At 32.3% G+C, this 20,026-nt stretch overlaps 1 protein-coding gene and 1 long non-coding RNA gene across 2 annotated transcripts in view; both read left to right on the top strand.

Annotated features, from left to right (window-relative positions):
- LOC147843513 (uncharacterized) overlaps positions 1–20,026 on the top strand; it is a 721,012-nt gene that overhangs the window by 320,306 nt on the left and 380,680 nt on the right. The window lies entirely within an intron of this gene.
- ntn1a (netrin 1a) overlaps positions 1–20,026 on the top strand; it is a 124,307-nt gene that overhangs the window by 68,882 nt on the left and 35,399 nt on the right. The window contains 1 exon segment of the mRNA NM_131029.2: positions 11,506–11,694. Coding sequence (NP_571104.1) covers positions 11,506–11,694 — 189 coding nt within the window.

Below are 20,026 nucleotides of genomic sequence, written 5' to 3'. Positions count from 1 at the left end.
GACAGTATACCATACTATTAGTGGTTTTGGTAATACAAATTCTAATAAACTGATTTTATGTGAGTAGGTAGCATTAAATATAAGTAAACTGCTTTATTGATACTGTACAGGACGATAGCCATTTTTAAGGTATACTGGGGTTTGGAAAAGTCAAGGTTTTAAAACTGCCAACATTTTCTGCTATACCGTTCCTAAGGTGTGTGTTTGTGTGTGTGTGTGTGTGTGTGTAAGTTTTTTTATTTAAGTTTTTTTATTTTCTTTTTTTTAGGACAACAGTATCTCCCGCAGAAAAGATACCCAAAGATGTCGTTTTAATATGTAAAGAAATCTGTTTTTTTTAAACAAATGAAGACAGCAGAAGTCAATAATTCATTCAAATTATTTATCTTGACATATTTACTGCTCAAAAATTTGTTAAATGTTTCTCAAAAAAAAAATGTTGTGTATAAGGGGAACAAAAGTTGTTGTTTTTGCCTAGACATTTAAAAAGAATGTATTTTAGAGCAGTACTCACAATACCGTTATCATACCATCAGAATCGTTTTTTGTTCCCCTTATACACAATATATTTTATATCATACCATCAGAATCGTTTATATATATATATATATATATATATATATATATATATATATATATATATATATATATATATATATAAATATATATATATATATTTAGTTGAAATAATGTTCAATCTTCATTTAGTATAAAACAACATTTTTATTGGGCGAGGCAGTGGCGCAGTAGGTAGTGCTGTCGCCTCACAGCAAGAAGGTCGCTGAGTCGCTGGTTCAAACCTCAGCTCAGTTGGTGTTTCTGTGTGGAGTTTGCATGTTCTCCCTGCCTTCGCGTGGGGTTCCTCTGGGTGCTCCGGATTCCCCCACAGTCCAAAGACATGCGGTACAGGTGAATCGGGTAGGCTAAATTGTCCGTAGTGTGTGAATGTGTGTGTGAATGTTTCCCAGAGCTGGGTTGCAGCTGGAGTGGCATCCGCTGCGTAAAAACTTGGCGGTTCATTCCGCTGTGGCGACCCCGGATTACAGTTTTTCTCATTCGCTTTGGTGCTTTTCACACAACACTAGTGTATTTTTGCACAACAGTTAATGCATTTCTCAAAACAATTAGTACAAACTGCAAAACCTAGCTTATAACCTGCAAAAGCGCGTCACTTGCTCAAAATGGATAGTTCATTCCTCAAAAGCAAGTATTCATGTCAATTAAAGTGTCAGTGCCATCAAAATGAAAAGTCCTGACACCATTGTTTATGAACAAGATGGTCAAATGGCTTAGTCATGTTTTCATTATGACGTTACTCTCTATATTTTTTCAATGCAAAAAAAGTCTGATTTTGGTGACAATTCCTGAAAAAGCTCAAGTCAGCACTGTATACTATTTGCACAGCCATTTGAAAACTACAGTAAAGTTAGATATCACTGCATTGAGTGAGTAATTTGTGTACAAGACACTGAATATGTATGTTTCACATTTTTACTGCATTTGCTCTTTACAATCCTAATTTATTCCCAGCCTTGTGCAAAATAATAAACACACCCTAATTTACAACAAACATAAACTCCCTTTAGGTAGAGCAGCACACAACTGTAAATAATATTGCAGTACACATTGGAACTGAGCCTACAACATACTGTACACAGGTCTGTAAATCATTCATCAAATTTTTCAATTTTAAAGACATTTACAGGAAAATAAAGATTTAAATTTGTTTTATAAAATTTGCTTGAAAGATTTTGACAACTAGTTCAACATTTTTTGTATGTAAAGACTTAAGTTATGAAATGAGGACTATTAGTTTTATATTGAATGACTATTCAGCATTTACAAGTTTAGTTTATTTTGACTGACATGACATAAGCAGATGATAATGTTATAAACAGCAGAGAGTTGTAGGAAAGCAATTGATGCATGTCCAAAAGCATTCGCAATTTGTTGAAAAGAATGAGAAACTGCTACTAGGATGTGCACAAATGACTACTTGTTTTGAGAAATGCATTACCTGGTGTGCAAATGTAAATAGTGTTGTGAGAAATGCACCAAAGCGACTGAGAAAAACTGTAATAAAGGGACTGAGCCGACAAGAAAATGAATGAATATTTTTATGCAAACAAGTGCTTTTAAAATTTGTTGAAATACATGAAATACATGAATGAATGAATGAATGAATGAATGAATGAATGAATGAATGAATGAATGAATGAATAGATAGATAGTGGATAGATAGACAGATAGATAGATAGATAGATAGATAGACAGACAGACAGACAGACAGACAGACAGACAGACAGACAGACAGACAGACAGATATATAGATAGATAGATAGATAGATAGATAGATAGATAGATAGATAGATAGATAGATAGATAGATAGATAGATAGATAGATAGATAGATAGATAGATAGATAGATAGATAGATAGATAGATAGATAGATAGATAGATAGATAGATAGATAGATAGATAGATAGATAGATAGATAGATAGATAGACAAACATGAGTACTATAAAATATAGTTTAAAACATAGTGGCAAAAGTGTAAAGATTTTAAAATTACATTTTATTAGTATTTTGGGGCTACTTAAAAATTTTGTTGTAACTTTAAAAAATGATTACTTCAGCTTAGTTAAACTAATATGTTTAGTAATCAAAAGTTCATTTAGTTTAATTTAAAAAAGCATAAGTTGACAAAAATATTTTACAGTGTATGTGTTACTAAAAAGAACATTTATTAAGCATATAAACCCCCTTTGCATACCCCATTGCATCATATAGATATATTATTTAAAAGAAAAATGATTTATTCAGCAGGGTTAATCATTCAGACTTCAATTGTATATGTTGTATACATACACATATACACTGATTAATGAGGCTGTGTAAATGTAATAATCATATCTTAATAACTTTAGGCCTTATTTTAAATTAGCTCACAGACAAAAAGAAATAAATAAATCCAAATGCACAATTGAATAATTACCAATAATCTGAATAAGAATAATTACTGTGTTTTGTAAATACAACTTATTTAATGTTTGTTAACTAAATTGAAAAGTAAAATAAGAGTTGCTATAGCTAATAGCATCAAGCAGCACATCAAAACAAACCTCTAATATCCTCTACTAAAAATGTTCTTAAGGCTTCAAATAAACTAATTAGCCTCTCTGGAAAGCTATCACCTTACACTCTTCCCTCACGGCTGTCCGTGTTTATCAGCCTCTCAGCGAGTTAAGCCAAACTTAAGAGGGGAAAGAGACAAAACGCATCTGGATTGGCTTTCTCCTCCACCCAGCGCAATCAGAAGAGTTATCTCAGCCTCTTATCTCCGCCTGGGGTTTATCGCTTAAGTGGATGTGTAGCTACAAGTGAGAAGAACTTGTTTTGTCGGCTTTGCTGATGAGGGTTTTCCAGTATTTTCATTCTGTTGCCGTTTCATTCTGTGGATAGGAAGTACCACCATAGGGTTGACCCACTTCCAAAGGCTTCTGTAATCTTTTTTTTCCCATCATATAAAGCAACATTTACATGATATTCAGATTTCAAGAAAGATGACATGGCTAGATTGCGGAGTCTGAAAGCACTTCAAACGCACAGAGGCCGTGTGAGGTGTGAGAGCGGGTGTCAAAGGGGCAGATGAATGAAAGAAGGGCAAATTTAAAGAAGAAGAAGGGAAATGAAATGTGTGAGGGGACAATGTGACGTACTGCCGCTTTGTGATTGCTTCCATTGAGATGCAGCCACCCTGAATCCTGTGAAAGACCAGGTGTGAGTAGAACGTTTGCTGTAGGGAAACCTGTATGCTAGCTATGTATACCAAGCAAGTAAATAAATGAGCATCAAGTAATGGATTTAAAGTATGTGTGCATGTCATCATAATTTTTACAAATTTTAAATGATTCAATTTTGTAGTTTAAATGATTTTACTTTGGTAAAGATGAAACCCATTACCAGATTTGCATTTGCAGGCTTTCAAATTGCTGTGCTACAAAAAATGAATGACCAAAATGAGTAAATGAATGAGCATCAATTGTTGCATTTAAAGGGCACCTATTTTACCCCTTTTATTCTTTAAGATTTAAGTCTTTTGTGTCTCCAGAATGTGTCTGTAAAGTTTCAGCTCAAAATACCCATCAGATTATTTATTGTTTGTACCTTTTTAAATCTGGGAAATTTTGGCTGTAATGGCATTGTAACTGTTTTTGTTGCCTGTGACTTTAAAAGCTGGCTCTCCCCACCATCCGTTCCCATGTGCGTGTCAGAGCCATAGGCTTCATCTAGATAAACAGCACAGTGACAGACAAGAATGAAGCAGATCCCCCTTACTACAGTAAGAACTTTATCAATGGTTATTTGTTATAATAATTCAAGCCTTTCTGCAGCAATGAGTCACACACAATGTTGTTAAAAAGTTTGCTCGCATACACGCGTGCACACACAAACTCACACACATTTAGTTTTGCACTGTTTTTGCACGGCAAATGTGACAAGTTACACATTTATATACACTTTTGTATGGACCTTTATTTTGTTAATGTACAAAATAAATGACAAAATCCACAAACCAGGATTGAATGTCTACTTTTATAATTATTCGGACACTATGAGGCTGTGGTGAGGAATTACGTAGTGATTGTACTGTCTTTATTACTAACATGCACTATTTTAAGATATACATAACATACGCGAGCGCGTGGCATATGTGAATACCGGGGGAACGGTGGTCGGGGGTGGTTGATTTGGGTGCGTGACGTACACTGTAAAAAATGCAGGGTTCCACACAATTCATTCATTTAACAAATTAATGTAGATTGAACATTAAAACATTAAGTTGTCCCAATGAAATCTCAAGAATTGTGTTGTTTCAGCTCATTTTAAATTAGTAGTTTGAACAAGGAAATAAATAATCATTTTTTCAGTGTGTGTGAAGACCTGGGGGGTTTGACAGGGTGCGAGCGATGTGTCTGAAGAGCAAGGAGGGATGCGATGGAGAGGGGTAAGAAGAGTGTGCGATGTATTTGAGGACCGAGAGGGAGACACGTGATTTCTGTGAGATTATCATTCATTCGTTTGCAGAAAACTCCCAGAACTTCTGGGAGATTTGGTATGTTTGCAGTTCTGTGAAAACAGCTTACAAAAGATGATTTTCATCATAGGTAAAAAAAGGGTTTGTTGTTAATGTTGTTGTTGTTATGAGACCTGCAACTACACTGAAAAAACCCAAAAACCTTTAGTGTGGTAAAATCTAATAAATTTACTATCATCAAAGTTAAATTGTAATATTGAACATCAAGGATAACTAGAATTATCGAAGAATATTAAATATTAAATGTTTACACCTTTAATAAATGAGTTAAAAGAGGTATGTATTAGTTAAATGTTTCTAATCATGTTCTAATCCTCTAATAACAATATATATATATATATATATATATATATATATATATATATATATATATATATATATATATATATATATATATATATATATATATATATATATATATATTTAATTGAGTAAAATGTCTGCTTTATTAATTCGGTAATAAAATAATAATAATATAGTTGTGTGAAATAAAAGCCACTTGGGCACTTTTGGTTTAGTGGTTAGCGATGTTACCTCATAACAAGAAGTCGCTGGGTCAGTGGCATTTTTGTGTGGAGTTTGTATGTTCTCGCCATGTTCGAGTGGATTTCCTCTGGGTTCTCTGGATTCCCCCACAATATAAAAAGATATGCGCTATAAGTGAATTAAAAAACCCAATTGGCTGTAGTGTATGAGAGTGTGTGTAAATGAGTGTATTGGTGTTTCCCAGAACTGGAAGGGCATCCGCTTCATAAAAAATATGCTGGAAAAGTTGGCAGTTCATTCCACTGTGGAAGCCCCTGATAAATAATTGACCAAGACGAAGGGAAATGAATGAATGAATGATAACAGCCACTTTATGTTTGCTTTCATTGAGAGGCAATCACCCTGAATCCTGCATGACTGTGATAGATCAGGTGTGAAGAGAATGTTTGCTTTGTGTGTTCACGCGGTCAGGGTCATATCACAACAATCACAATCTCGCTCAAGAGGAAACTAAAAGAGGTAGAATGCATTAGAGAAGCTGCCCCGTGTTTGTTGAGGTTTTTGTTTGTTTTTATCATTGAGGGTATTGGGAAAGAGTGTGAGCTAGTTCAAACTACTCATTTAAAATGAGTTCTTAAGTTGTTTTTGAATTCACATAAATTTGTAAAAAATGATTAAGTTAACTTAATCGATTTGTGTTGGGGCAACATGAAGGAATTTATTTAAATGTATAATTTATATTATAATAAAAATAATAATCTGATTAAATGAATAATGAAAAAAACTACCAGTAAATTAAAAATAACTTTAATAATTGGTTAATTTACTCTGTTCGTTGGATGCATTGACTTTTGACTTTAGCAACTGCAACAAATTACGATCCAAGACAGTGCATGCTGCCCAATCCATATAAAACATCACTTCTTTTACCACAGATTGTTTTAAGTTGTGTTATGAAGGAAGAAAGAATACAGCTGAAAGGTTTTAGGGTGATGTCATAGCAATAACAGATTTTTCTCATTACTTTGGTAAAACATGCTGTTGTGATTAGTTTTCTTGGTTTTATGTCAGTCCAATAGCAATATAAGGAATTTCTGAGCCTTCAAAAAGTAATAAAATGTGGTACAATTTTGATTTTCAGAGAAAACAACTTGGAGTTTCTGTTTATCAGTAGGTTCAGAAAGTCTGTAGAAATTTAAAGAAGCCAGAGGCCGCATAGTGGATTGCATTTGCCTTGTTAGCAAAAGTGAATAATCCATCGCTGGAGGGTAGGAAGGATCGCTTTCCACTGGGATCCAAACAAGCAGACAGAATTAATACCAACAGTATGCCTGTTTAAAAGCAAACAAGCCATGCACAGAGTAAGTTTGAAGTGGAGACACTTCTAGGACGGGCCATATTATCATTCTCTATGTCCTGCAGGCATCTTCAAAAACCTATTTCGAGTTTTAATTTTTAGGTGCAAAAAGTGGAAAATCTGTGGAAATGAGCCAAGTGTATTTTGGGAGACATCGGGTGGTTTTACCTTAGGAAAAAAAAAGGGTTTGCTAACTAAATCAAGTGAAAACAGGATTAAAATCTGGTTGTTTCTTGGAATCAGAAGTAAAAATCAAGATAATAAATTTTTTTTTAATTATTATTTACATAATTTTTAAATATTTCCAAAATCATGTTCAATAGAGCAAGGAAATTTTCACAGTATGTGTGATAATATTTTTTTTCTTCTGGGGAAAACCTTATTCGTTTTGTTTTGGCTAAAATAAAAGCAGTTTTTAATTTTAAGGACAAAATTATTAGCTCCTTTAAGCAATTTTTTTTCTACATAACAAACCATTGTTACACAATAACTTGCCTTGTTACCCTAACATGTCTAAATAACCTAATTAAACCAGTTAAGCCTTTAAATGTCACTTTAAGCTCGATAAAAGTATCTTACAATATCTAGTAAAAAATAATATTTACTGTTATCATGGCAAAGATAAAATAAACCAGTAACTAGAGATGAGTTATTAAAACTAATATGTTTAGAAATATGTTGAAAAAAAGTCTATCAGTTAAATAGAAATTGGGGGAAAAAATAAACAGGGGGGCTAATAATTAAACTGTATTCAACTGTACTTAAAATAAAGCACAATTGTGTCAAAGCTGATGCAAATTCATGTAAACCACTAAAATGCTGTATTTACATGGCAGGTGATAAGTATTCTTTTGATTGCCATGCAAGTCTGTAGACTTAACTGAAAAAAGATCATAAGAAGATAACACAAGAAAGTGTTAGGTAACCTCAGTGACTTTATTTTGCAGACATTACAATATTTGAATAATCAAAATGTTATCTGTCTTTATACTCTATATCTGTTCTCTTTTCTAACTGTATCTAAAGATTTAATTTGCAAAATAACATCCATTATTAAAGCTTTTTAGTATTTTTTTAGCAATTGTATTCCTCAGCACACAACACAAAAAACATAAAACATGATTTATGAACATTATTAAAACTTGAGTTTTTGGAATGTGTTACAAATGGGAAATAAACTGTACACCAGTCCTAATTTTAAGAACTGGGGTCCCTCACATTGGGATTATCACATTTCATGATCCTTGGCAAAAACAAAAAGTATTAGAAGGTACTCTTACAAAAAATATTAAAGATTATTGTCTATTAAGTCACTCTAAAAACTTAAAAGGCTTTTTATTATTATTATTTCAGTGTTGGTGTTGTTACTATGTTTGCTTTTGTTATGCCCTCTCATCAAAATGCTTATTTTGTCTTGAAGTCTCCTAGCATCAGAGCAAATAAACACTCTGCTGGAGTTGCTCAGAGAATGTGCATCAGCTTTGCCAAAAGTTGTCTGCGCTCGAACAGCCCAAAGCATTTTGGTAGGAGGGTTGGGATTTATTGTTGAATAATACATGAGGAGGAGCCACACCAATGTCTCACCCAGGCTTAATGAAAGAGAACATGTCTGCACACAAATCAGTCATGAATAAACATCAGACGGTAATTAAACTTGGTGGCTGCAACTTTATTCATTAGTAAATAAGCAGGAGCGCGGCTTCTTGTGCATGGAGGGGATTGGGAATGAAATGGTAATTGGAGGTCTTGTCTGATATTGCTTGGTAAAAGAGCCTTTCTGGTCAGAGAGAAAGCTCAGAAACTGACCTCATTAACAGCAAGTTAATTCTCTTGCACTTCATTTGCAGTTGGTAAAGGCATAGCTGTCAAACTGAGGCTCGTATCTCTACTGCATAAAGATTAGAAAAGTTCATCTCATTGCTGGTTTAGATGTAATGAGTTTCACGTACGATACATTCATGTAGCAGAGTTGTGGTGTTTGGGGTGCTTTTTATCAGAACTGGTTTTTTTATTAATTCGATGTTGTATTTTTGTGCATCTAATTCATTTTATGGACCTTAACTTGAAAATGTGCATCATGTAGCATAGTGCTGAAAAACTGAACATACACTGTAAAAAAATGCAGGGTTCCACACAATTCATGTATTTTTAAGATGACTTATGATTAAGTTAACTTTACACTTTTAACAAATTTATGTGGATTATACAAAAAAAAAAAATAGTTGTCCCAATGAAATCTCAAGAATTGTGTTGTTTCAGCTCATTTTAATTAAGTAGTTTGAACAAGTACAAAGAAAAAAACTTTTTTTTGAGTGTACGCTGGGTTCCACATAATCAATTTGTGTTGGGACAACATGAAGAAATTAAGTTATTAAGTGAATTAAATTAAGTGGATTTAAAATAAAACAAAAACAACTCAAGAATTGCAATGTTTCAGCTCATTTTAAATTTGCAGTTTGAACAAATAACAAATGTCATTTTATGAGTGTACTTATGAAATAAGAACACATTAAATTAGATATGAGGCAATTAAAAACATTTACAATCTTACAAAAGGGTCATGTTTTAAATGGTGAACTCTGTCAAAATCCCTGTATGATCTCTTAAGGAAATGTATTCTACATATTGCCAGAAAAGTGGCTAATTTGTTTGTTTTGTATGAAAATGTAGAATTTTTAAAATAAGGCATGTCCCCAACCTACATAAACCTACCCCTTACTGTGGGATAAGCACATTTTGACTAAAATGTACAAATTAATATGAGGGCCTTCAATTACTTCAATTACTGGCACTTTTAGCCTTGTGAAGTTGGGTAAAAAAAAAAAACTTTTTCAAAATAAATGTAACATAAGCCTCATAAGTTTAAACAATTTGTCTAGTTTTAAAATCTGTAAGAGGCCAACCTTAAATAAGAAGAGAAACTTTTTTGTTCATCGTAAACTAAACAAATGTCAATTCCACCACATCTTAATATACAGCTTATTTTAAAATGAAATAAATTATGGCAGTCAAACATCGTCTAAGATCATTTTTGTATCTAGTTTAACTAATCTTTCCACTATAAATATATATAATTATACATTTGTCAATGAAATAAATTAGTTGTATGCTGAATTGTACACCTGTAACCTAAAATTTAATATTAATTTGGTTACAAGTTTATTAGAAAATAAATAAACTAAATTTGTATAGTAAATATAGCATGAACTTATACATTGTGAATACACTTTTAATGTGTGACGAGAACTTTTTAAATATTTTTTTTTCATTTGTGTGGTGATGGAAATGACAGTGGTGGAAATGACATTTCAACAGTTTATTGTGAAAAAAAAAATGGAAAATAGCTTTACTGATTAGCTTAGAATTTATACTAGCCGTTCATGTATACAAAACGCTCTAATTTATCTTAATTTTGTTTGGTTTTTAAAAACATCTTTAAAGGTACAACATGTTTGGAAATAACGTAGAATAAATGTATTTCCTTATCAAGTAATATTTAGGGTTGATAAAAATTTTAATTCCTTCCATCTTGAGCATGTTCTCAGATGACATAATTCATTTTCATATAAACCACCTTAATAATCTTTCACACAAACTTTTTAAAGCGACATTACAGTGTTGTGGTGGATATGACACTGATACTGTGCGACAGCTATATTTTGTATAAAAAAATAATATTGATATTAGTCTCAAATTAATAACTATCAAATATTTAACTTATTTCACTAATGCTTAATTAAGATACATTAATAGTTACCAGATAAATAATATTTTTAAATGTTATTTTCATTGTTGAAGTTTTGGGTGTGCAACAAGGTGAAAACAGTGATTTTGACACCTAAAAGAAGGTTAAATAATATAAAAAAAATATAATAGAATGCTAGATTTTTTTGTAAAGTAGCTTTTATTTTTAGTTTGACAAAGAAAGAGGAATTTGATCAAAATTATATATATATATATATATATATATATATATATATATATATATATATATATATATATATATATATATATATATATATATATATATATTTGAATATATGATCAAAGGAAACAAAAGTGACTGTAGTTGAAGAATTACCCATGAATGAGCAACTATATCGAAAAGAGAGCTCACCAAAAAGTTATTAATATATTGGTAAATAACATTTTAATATATATTTTTTAATATTAAACATGCAGCACAAGCTTTATATAGATATAAAGTCAGATAAAGACGAACATATAGATGGTGTTAATATACTTATACCATTCTTAACAATCAGATGACAATGAATACTAGAGTACTGCTTTAAGAGAAATAAATGTTTTTAGCTATATATTACAATAGAACAGAGTTATTTTGAAATTGTGATAATATTTCATCATTTAATTTCTAAATTTCATCTTTAAGCCTTTCTGAGCATAAGAGACACTATCAGAAAATAAGGAGGGAACATTATTGTGAATAACTGATATTTCTTTGTACTCGTGCAATCTTACAAGCCTTAAAAAATTAGAGAACCATTGCTGTATAGAATATTATGTTTAAATGAACACATCTTCTCTTATCTTTTTTCGCAGCCTGCAATTGTAACCTTCATGCGAGGCGCTGTCGTTTCAACATGGAGCTTTACAAACTCTCTGGAAGGAAAAGTGGAGGAGTCTGTCTGAACTGCCGCCACAATACAGCTGGTCGCCACTGCCACTACTGCAAAGAGGGCTACTATAGAGACATGTCCAAGCCCATCTCCCACAGAAAGGCCTGCAAAGGTATGAAGGATACTAAAGCTGCACACCATAGGCAAAAACAGGGTGACCAGGTTTGGTCTTATGACCCCAAAGTCTGCAACTTAACACTTGACTCTTTACCCAGCTGGGAAAAAAGGAAAGAAAAACAAAAACAATAGAAGCCATCACAAAAAGTTGAAATGGTTTCCATTAAAAATATCCCTAACAACCATAGGAGTTTGACATTTGTTTCCTGGAATGGGGATTTTTTTAGTATACAAACCATGCTATGGTATCTACATTTCAGTTATTTATAGCATATATAACCTTCTTCTACATATAAAAACAAATACAGTTAACAATGACTTCCAGGCATGATAAACAGTGAAATAATTAAGTAAATAGTAAGTAAAAGTAAATATCTTACCTCTATCTAAATAAATAAATAAATAAATAAATAAATAATACTGTATATGAATAATATGTATGTACTTTATATGTATTTGTTTAGCACACTTCTGCAGACTAAAGCAGAAACAATAAGAAGAGTAATAAATTAAGAATAACAAATAAAATGACACTATACTCACACACAGTGCTCAGCATTAATGAATACAACCCATTGGAAAATTTATATTTTTATACATTTTTCACTGAATATAGGTAATATATGTTGGTGTGTTTGAACAAAACAGCTTTATTAAACAGATATATTTATTAAAATAATATTTTAGTCACAGAACATATTTAGAAATTTAAAGATAATACAATTAAATTCAAGTAAAATGTTGCAAAAACATTACAAACAAAAAATTTCAACATTTTTTTTCTCTTGATTTTTGCTTCTAAAATAATAATAATAATAATAATAATAATAATAATAATAATAATAATAATAATAATAATAATAATAATAATAATAATCATAATAATATTTCCCCAACATCTAAATTTGAGCTACAAATTTTTGGACTGTGATTGTAAACTATTTTGTTAGATAAGCTCCAGATTTACTCCAGTTACTGACTAATCTAATGTATATGTACAAATATAATATTGTAAAGTATCCTACAGAAAATATGAATTTAAATACGATTTGTATGCTGAGGACTGTATATATATATATACACTCTTGGAAATAAAGGTACAAAATCTGTCACTATGGTGGTGCTTTTTCAAAAAGTAAATTGTTTTTATTCCTAACAGGTCATTATATTAAAAAGTACAAATGGATACCTCATAATTTCTCAACGATTTAAAAGTAACTCTAAAGTTACTAATGTCCACCTGTATGGTACAAATGTGTAACCGTTAAAAAGATACCACCCCAGTCACAGATGTTGTACCTTTATTCTAAATGTGTATTCTTATTCATTGTGTAAATGTCCTGTTGTAATTATATAACAATGTAAAACGTTTTTGATTAGCAATGCCCATTGCAAAACATTTAATTTAAAGTAATTTAAAGGTGATTTTCTCAGTATTTAACTGAACCGACTGATTTCAGATTTTGTATTCATCATTCAGTTTGTGTATAAATCTCAATTTCAAAATAATTGACACTTGTGATATTTTATTCGTTTCTGCTGTGATTTGGGACATATTCCATTTGAATTTATTGGTTCTAGCCAGAATTTTTAGACCCCCACAGACCATTAAAACCAATACAATTTCCAATTGAACCATTAAAACCATTACTAATTATATGATGGTTTCTATTGTTTTTTTTTTTTGTTTTTTTTTTGGAATGCAGAGAACAATAACACTAAGTGATTAGCAAGCTGTTTTGCACACAAAGAAATTCACACAGTACCACAAAGGAACCAATTAGAAGAGCTGGTGACTATTCTTAATGTGTTACGCCTCAAATGAGGGAGTCAGCAGGTCCAAAGGAAGAATCCTCACATTCCTGCACTTCTTCACCCCCATGAGACTCTATCAGCAAGCAGCCCAAGGACAGGGATGTGGGTGGAGGAGGAGGAAGGTTACATCTTTCTGAGTTATTGGGCTTCATTTGGGGGGATGGTTTGACAGGACAAACCAAACAAACAGAGCAGAGGTGTGAATTGATCCTTGTTACAGGTCAGATGTGTGAGAGGAACTGAGGTTAGGGGGAGGACGGACAGGAAGAGAAGAAACGCCACGTTCCACAGGTGTTCAGTTCGCTTTACCTGCAAGCTGTCTCTGAGAATAGAGACCAAAAAAAAAAAACATAGGGATTTCTTGCAAACTTTGCCGTGGGGCGAGATGAGAGGTGAAAAAGCTTTGTGCAAACAGGCCCCCGTCACACCTTAGCATCTCTTCATAACAAGGTCCATTCTGCTGCTGTCCGTGACGGCTTAGGATCATTTACTTCCAGATTTAGCTCTGGGTAAAACGTGCTGAAAGTTAAAATCTCTGTTTGCCCAAACAGATAAATAGGTAAATAAATAAAAGCATCCGTCAAACTGACAATGAAGACAGTAGGGAATGTTTATGCATCATGTGAGAATGTTATACTTAAAAAGCTGAAGAGGTGTTTGTTTTCCCGCAATATATACCGGCAGCATGCATGAGGCCTTGTTTACAACATCCACAAAGCATTTAACCGTATTCCTGCTGTTATACGGAGGCCGTTGTGGTTCGCTTATTTACCTTTAAATTGATTGGAAAAGATAGGAATTAGGTTTTTGTACATTTGAATAGTTTAATGTGCCTTTTAAGCAGAATTTAAAAGTATGGCAGATGTTTGTTTTTTTTTTTTTAGACATGTAATGACATTTATTTTTTTATTCAATCCATTAAATTAAACTTTATGCACAAACAGCTTAGATTTGAGTTAACATATGATTTGCATACAAGCATATTAAAATGTATGCAATTTCATTGTTCATCACGTTTTTTAAAATAAAAATAATTTTCAAATACCAGTAAACGCAAATGACACTAGCCTACATAATACATTTCTTCATTTTCTTTTCGGCTTAGTCCCTTTATTAATCAGGGGTCACAGCATATGTTTTACAAAGTGGCTGCCCTTCCAGCCTCAACACAACACTGGGAAACACCCATACACCCTTGAATTCACACACATACACTGCGACCAATTTAGCTTTTTCAATTCAACTATAGTGCATGTCATTGGACTGTGGGGGAAAACCGAAGGAAACCCATATGAACATGGGGAGAACATGCAAACTCCACAACTAACGGTCGGGGCTCAACCCAGCGACCTTCTTGCTGTGAGGCGATCGTGCTTCCCACTGTGTCACTTTTTTTTTGCTTAAAGCACCATTTAAAAGCTTAACTATGTAGGTTATTAGGCAAAATAGGCATATTAGGTTAATTAGGCAATTTATTAGAAAGCAGTGGTTTATTCTGTAGACAAATGAAAAATAAGAATTTCTGATGGGGCTAAAAATACAGACCTTAAATTGTACATTTATTTCAATGTAAAAGCAGATTTTATTTGATCCAAATGAAAAGAAATAAGTAAAAAATAAATAAATCAATAAATAATAAAAATTTACAGAGGAAACTATTTGAAAAAATAAAAAAATAAACAATTGAAAAAAACTTTTGGCTTTGGTCAAAGACAAAATAAGTATTTTACAACAGGAAGCATTTGATGAAAAAATAAAAACCTTTATTTAATATTATAGTGCAGCCCAAAATATCTTATTATTAGCAATTTTATAATTTTACACTTCAGTGTTCATCTAACATTCGCTTCCCTGTTTCAACAGGATGATTTTATTCATTTAAAATATAATAAACATTTGTATGATCACTTATTCTTTTATACATTTACAATGCTCAGCAAATATGAGTACTCCCATCACAAATCTATCTTTCAAATTCATATTTGAAATAGGAAGCTATGCAATATTATATTTGTGCATATACATTAGATTATTCAGTACTGAAGCCAAATCTAGAGCTTATCTAACAAAATAACTTATGATAACAGTGCACAAACTAGTATACCCAATTTATATGTTATAGAAAAATATTAAATACAAATTTTTTAAAAAGAAGAAAAATAAAGAGAAGCAAAAAAATCTAAAAATGTAGTTGAAGTTGTGTAGGTTGTATATATATATATATATATATATATATATATATATATATATTTGCAATATTTTGCTTGAATTTAGTTGTATTATCTTTCGATTTCTAAATGTGTTTGGTGACTAAAATATTATTTTAATAAATAAATCTGTTTAGTTAATCTGTTTTGTTTAAATGGAGTAAAATACATGCCTATATTCAATGAGAAATGAATAAAAATATTAATTTTCAAAATGAGGTGTACTCTGTTATGCTGAGCACTAAAAGTTTCCACCATGAAACATGAAAGCTGATGAATTTTACTCACATTTATAATTTAGATATCTATTTATATAAATCCCTTTAGTACATTTGATTTGATACAGGCAGCAAAATGTGATGTATTGTCTTCAGCAAAATAGCACTTTCAAATGAAGAATTTGAATTAATTTAAGAACCAAAAATCAAACTCAGTTAATTCATGTAAAAGTGAACGTGTTGTTTTCTTAAGCTCTCAGACTAAGGATCACATTCCACCTGATGAATATGAAAAAAGATTAATGAGCATATAATAATATTCTCTGCATGGAAAGGCATTACAAAAATGCATAACCTAACCAACATATCCATTCTACCATACTCCAGACTGACATTTACCCCTCTCTGGGCTCTCGTTTGATTCTCCTGTCGACTTGGAATGCAAACAGACATTCATCATCCGGCTGTGTGTTCCTCTAACCCCCATGCTATGTGTCTTATTGAGGGAAGAAAACTTCTTTTTGTTTTCACTTCCTTTATCCTATGGACAAGACTTGATTCTTTTAGCATCCCGTTACTGTCATTCGTGAGGTTTTCTCTCTTTTGGGATTTGCCGACTGGTCAAACGATGCATTTCATCAGAGAATTTTAAAAACACTTCACTTATAAGTGCAGATTGAAAATAAAAATTAATTCCAAATGGTTAAAGGTCAGGTGTGAATTTGAATATGTGGTCCAACTTAAGCGGATATTAGGTAACCTTAACTAATATGTACTTACACTGATATTAATCATTTGTTACAATGTACTTATTGTATAAATACATTGTACTTATGATTTATTAAATTCCTGAATGTTATTACATTTGTAATTTATTTTGTGTTGACCATCCCTTACACCTTAACCCATCCTTAAACCTACATATATCATCAAACATATCCCTAACTCTACCTGTAACCCAGCTCAAGAGCAACAGAAGGTTTCTGCAAAACATAATAAACACATTAAGAACATTGTAATTATTCATCATATTGTTTTTATTTATTATATTTTGATGCAGGTACATATTAGTTAGGACCATCTAATGCAAAGTGGAATAGAATCTGTTTTAAAATCAAACATTTAATGATAGAAACGGATCACAGATTTAATGGATGTGTTTCAGTTAAGCTAGATCAGTAGATCAGACTTCTGTTTGAAAATATTAACTTTTTTTTGCAGGGCTTCTGTAATTAAAATCAAGGGTGAATAATCCTGCAGGTCTCTGCTGACCCCAAGTCGTATTTTTCTAGTTTTATTAAAATGATCGTGCTTTGCTTGGAAAGTTAATGAACTCTTCTGTTTCCCTGAGATTTGAGACAGAGGCCATCAAGGATTTCCCAGGCACTTGGAATTAGGGTCAACAAACCAAATGGAATTCACTAATGGTTCAAGGAAAGCTCTTAAAAATAGCTGCAATGCTCTTTTAGATTGTTACAGCATTATTAATAAGAGTTTCAAAATATTCAGGAAGGCTGCCACTGTAAAAGATGTGTGACTGGATCAAACTTTACGAAAAATCTGTTCTGGGTTGAAAATGCATTACTGATACAAGTCAACGCAAACTTTTCCTTCATTTTAAGGATGATTTGCTGAATGCTTATTATTTAATTGATCAGTGGAAAATCACATTGATTTGTTCGTTCGAATGTTTGCTGTCTATATGCGTATTTTTCCTCTCTCTGTGTGTACGAAATCAGCTTACACGCAACATTAAAAGCAATGATAAATACACTGCATGGAGGGAGCACCAGTAACAAAAAAAAAATTTGTATTTTAAACATAACAAAGAATTCCAAGTTAAATAAATATATCCAAGATCAAGATTTCATTTCTACAGGTTTGAATTGAGTATTGTAAACTAAAGGTGCAGTAAGTGATCTGCCAAAATGCTAACCGGTTAGCATAATATCTTTGAAACTCAGTCCCTTCTCTGCCGTTCAAGGCCACGCCTTCTAAAACACAAATGCACGCACCTTGAAGATGTCATTTACCAGTTAGAAAACCTTATAGTACTTTATAATACTACAATTCCGAATGAAAAACTGTATTATATCTAGCACAATTTCAGTTACGTAGTTGGCAAGTAAAACTTGTCATAATGTGCAATATTTCATGCATGCAAGAATCGCTGGTCTCATTCTCTCACACTTTGTCCTAAAGTGGCTACTGTATGCTTAGTGTTTGGCCGGCGGCGTTCAGGAATTACTTTTATTACTAAGCTATACTTACATGCTATGTCAGACCGAATATTCAAAGTACCATGGTAAATAATATAGGGATCGTCACAGGTTGTTATTGTTCAAAAATTAACCAATGTGAATATAAAACCAATTTCACCTCAGTAAAGCAGGCTAGGCAGAAAAGCGCTATTTACTTATGTTTTGTTGTTAAACTAAATAAAATCTACATTACCGATGCTGTAAAAGCTCCCTTATGAAACAAAATAGTCACATCACTTTTGCCGGAAGATTTCAGTGGCTGAACAACACTTCTTTGCATATAACACAACAAAATCTACATCAGCTTTGCATGACTCAAATAGTTTTAAAACATAACATTACCTGTCGAAAATAAATACTTCAGCCATGGTGTTATCCTAATGTGCAAAAGTAACTCCAATACTGATTCAGGATTTTAAAAAAAAGTTTTGATTCAGCATTTGATTTTTTTTATATTTAGTATAGAATATATTCTTTCAAAGTACTAAAATGTCAATAAAAATCACTTTTTTAAACTCCTTAGTTGAATTTTCAACATTAAAGGTTGACAGAGTGGAGATTAAGGTCGCATAGTGCAATTCATGACTGTAAATAAACAGAAACTGACAATAAAAAAAAAAAAAAGTGTAATAATTTTTTCACGGGTGGCGCAGTGGTTAGCGATGTCGCCTCACAGCAAGAAGGTTGTTGGTTCGAGCCTTAGCTGGGTCAGTTGGCATTTGTATGTTCTTCTGGTGTTTGAGTGGGTTTCCCCCACAGTCCAAAGACATGCGCTATAGATGAATTGGGCTAAATTACCAGTGATAGACTGTAGCTGGAAAGGCATCCGCTGCGTAAAACATTTGCTGGAAAAGTTGGCGGTTCTTTCCGCTATGGCGACCCCTGATTAGTAAAGGGACTAAGTCAAAAGAAAATAAATGAATGATATATATGTCACTTCCTTTTAAATTATTGCTTGATCTAAATGAATTTTTTGTTGTAATTTTCCCCTGTAGCTTTTACTTTATCACAGAATTATTGTCAGTGTCACAGGAAATCAGTGTCATCTGAGAATTATTAGTGTATTTCTCATAGCTTTTCTTCTTTTGCAACAAAGATTTGTTCTGTTTCTGGTGCAGTCATGCAGTATATCTTCAAGTTAATTTGCTTCAGCATTTATCAGCACTGCCACCATCATCATAATAGGCGCAAATTCAATACGTTTCTCTTTTCTCCTTGTGTATTTTTTAATGTTTTCCTTGCTTGTATCGGTTCCCTTCGGGTCTCCTACATTACACACTCTTGTGGTTCAATCACAGGCAAACACTGGCACTTTTCAAATGAGAGCGAGCCTTTCTGTTAATCTGAGTGGACCACATCGCATCTAATGTTGCTTCATTTGAAATAGTTCTCAAAACACATTTCATCATGATTTACAAATGCTGTAACTTAAACAAGGCGTTTTGTTCGATTTAATCCTGAAATTTGCCAGAGTTAGAGCCCCTAATGTAATTACAATCAAACACTGTCCAAGATATACAGCGGTATTAGGTTTCATTAAAACAGATGTACAAAAAAAGCATGTGGTAATTACAGAAAGGTGACAAATGATACGAAGCATGATATTGCGTTCATGCCAAAGAAAATATTTTTACAAGCTAAATATGCGATGTATTGCACGTTAATGAAAATAGGTGTAAGTGTGTTGTAAAGTAAAACGCCTCACTCCACTCATGCTCATCAATTTAATGTGTTCACCACATATTTTGTCTTTTCTTTTCTGACAAGTCCTCACATTCTTAATCAGTGCAGTGAAATAATGGCAACAGTATCCTTTAACAATTTAT

The sequence above is a fragment of the Danio rerio genome, chromosome 6 (genome assembly GCF_052040795.2).
Source record: "Danio rerio strain M-AB ecotype USA chromosome 6, GRCz13ab, whole genome shotgun sequence".
Taxonomy (NCBI): Eukaryota; Metazoa; Chordata; class Actinopteri; order Cypriniformes; family Danionidae; genus Danio; species Danio rerio.
Note: the sequence above shows the minus strand (reverse complement) of the source record. Positions and strands in the feature narration are given on the sequence as shown.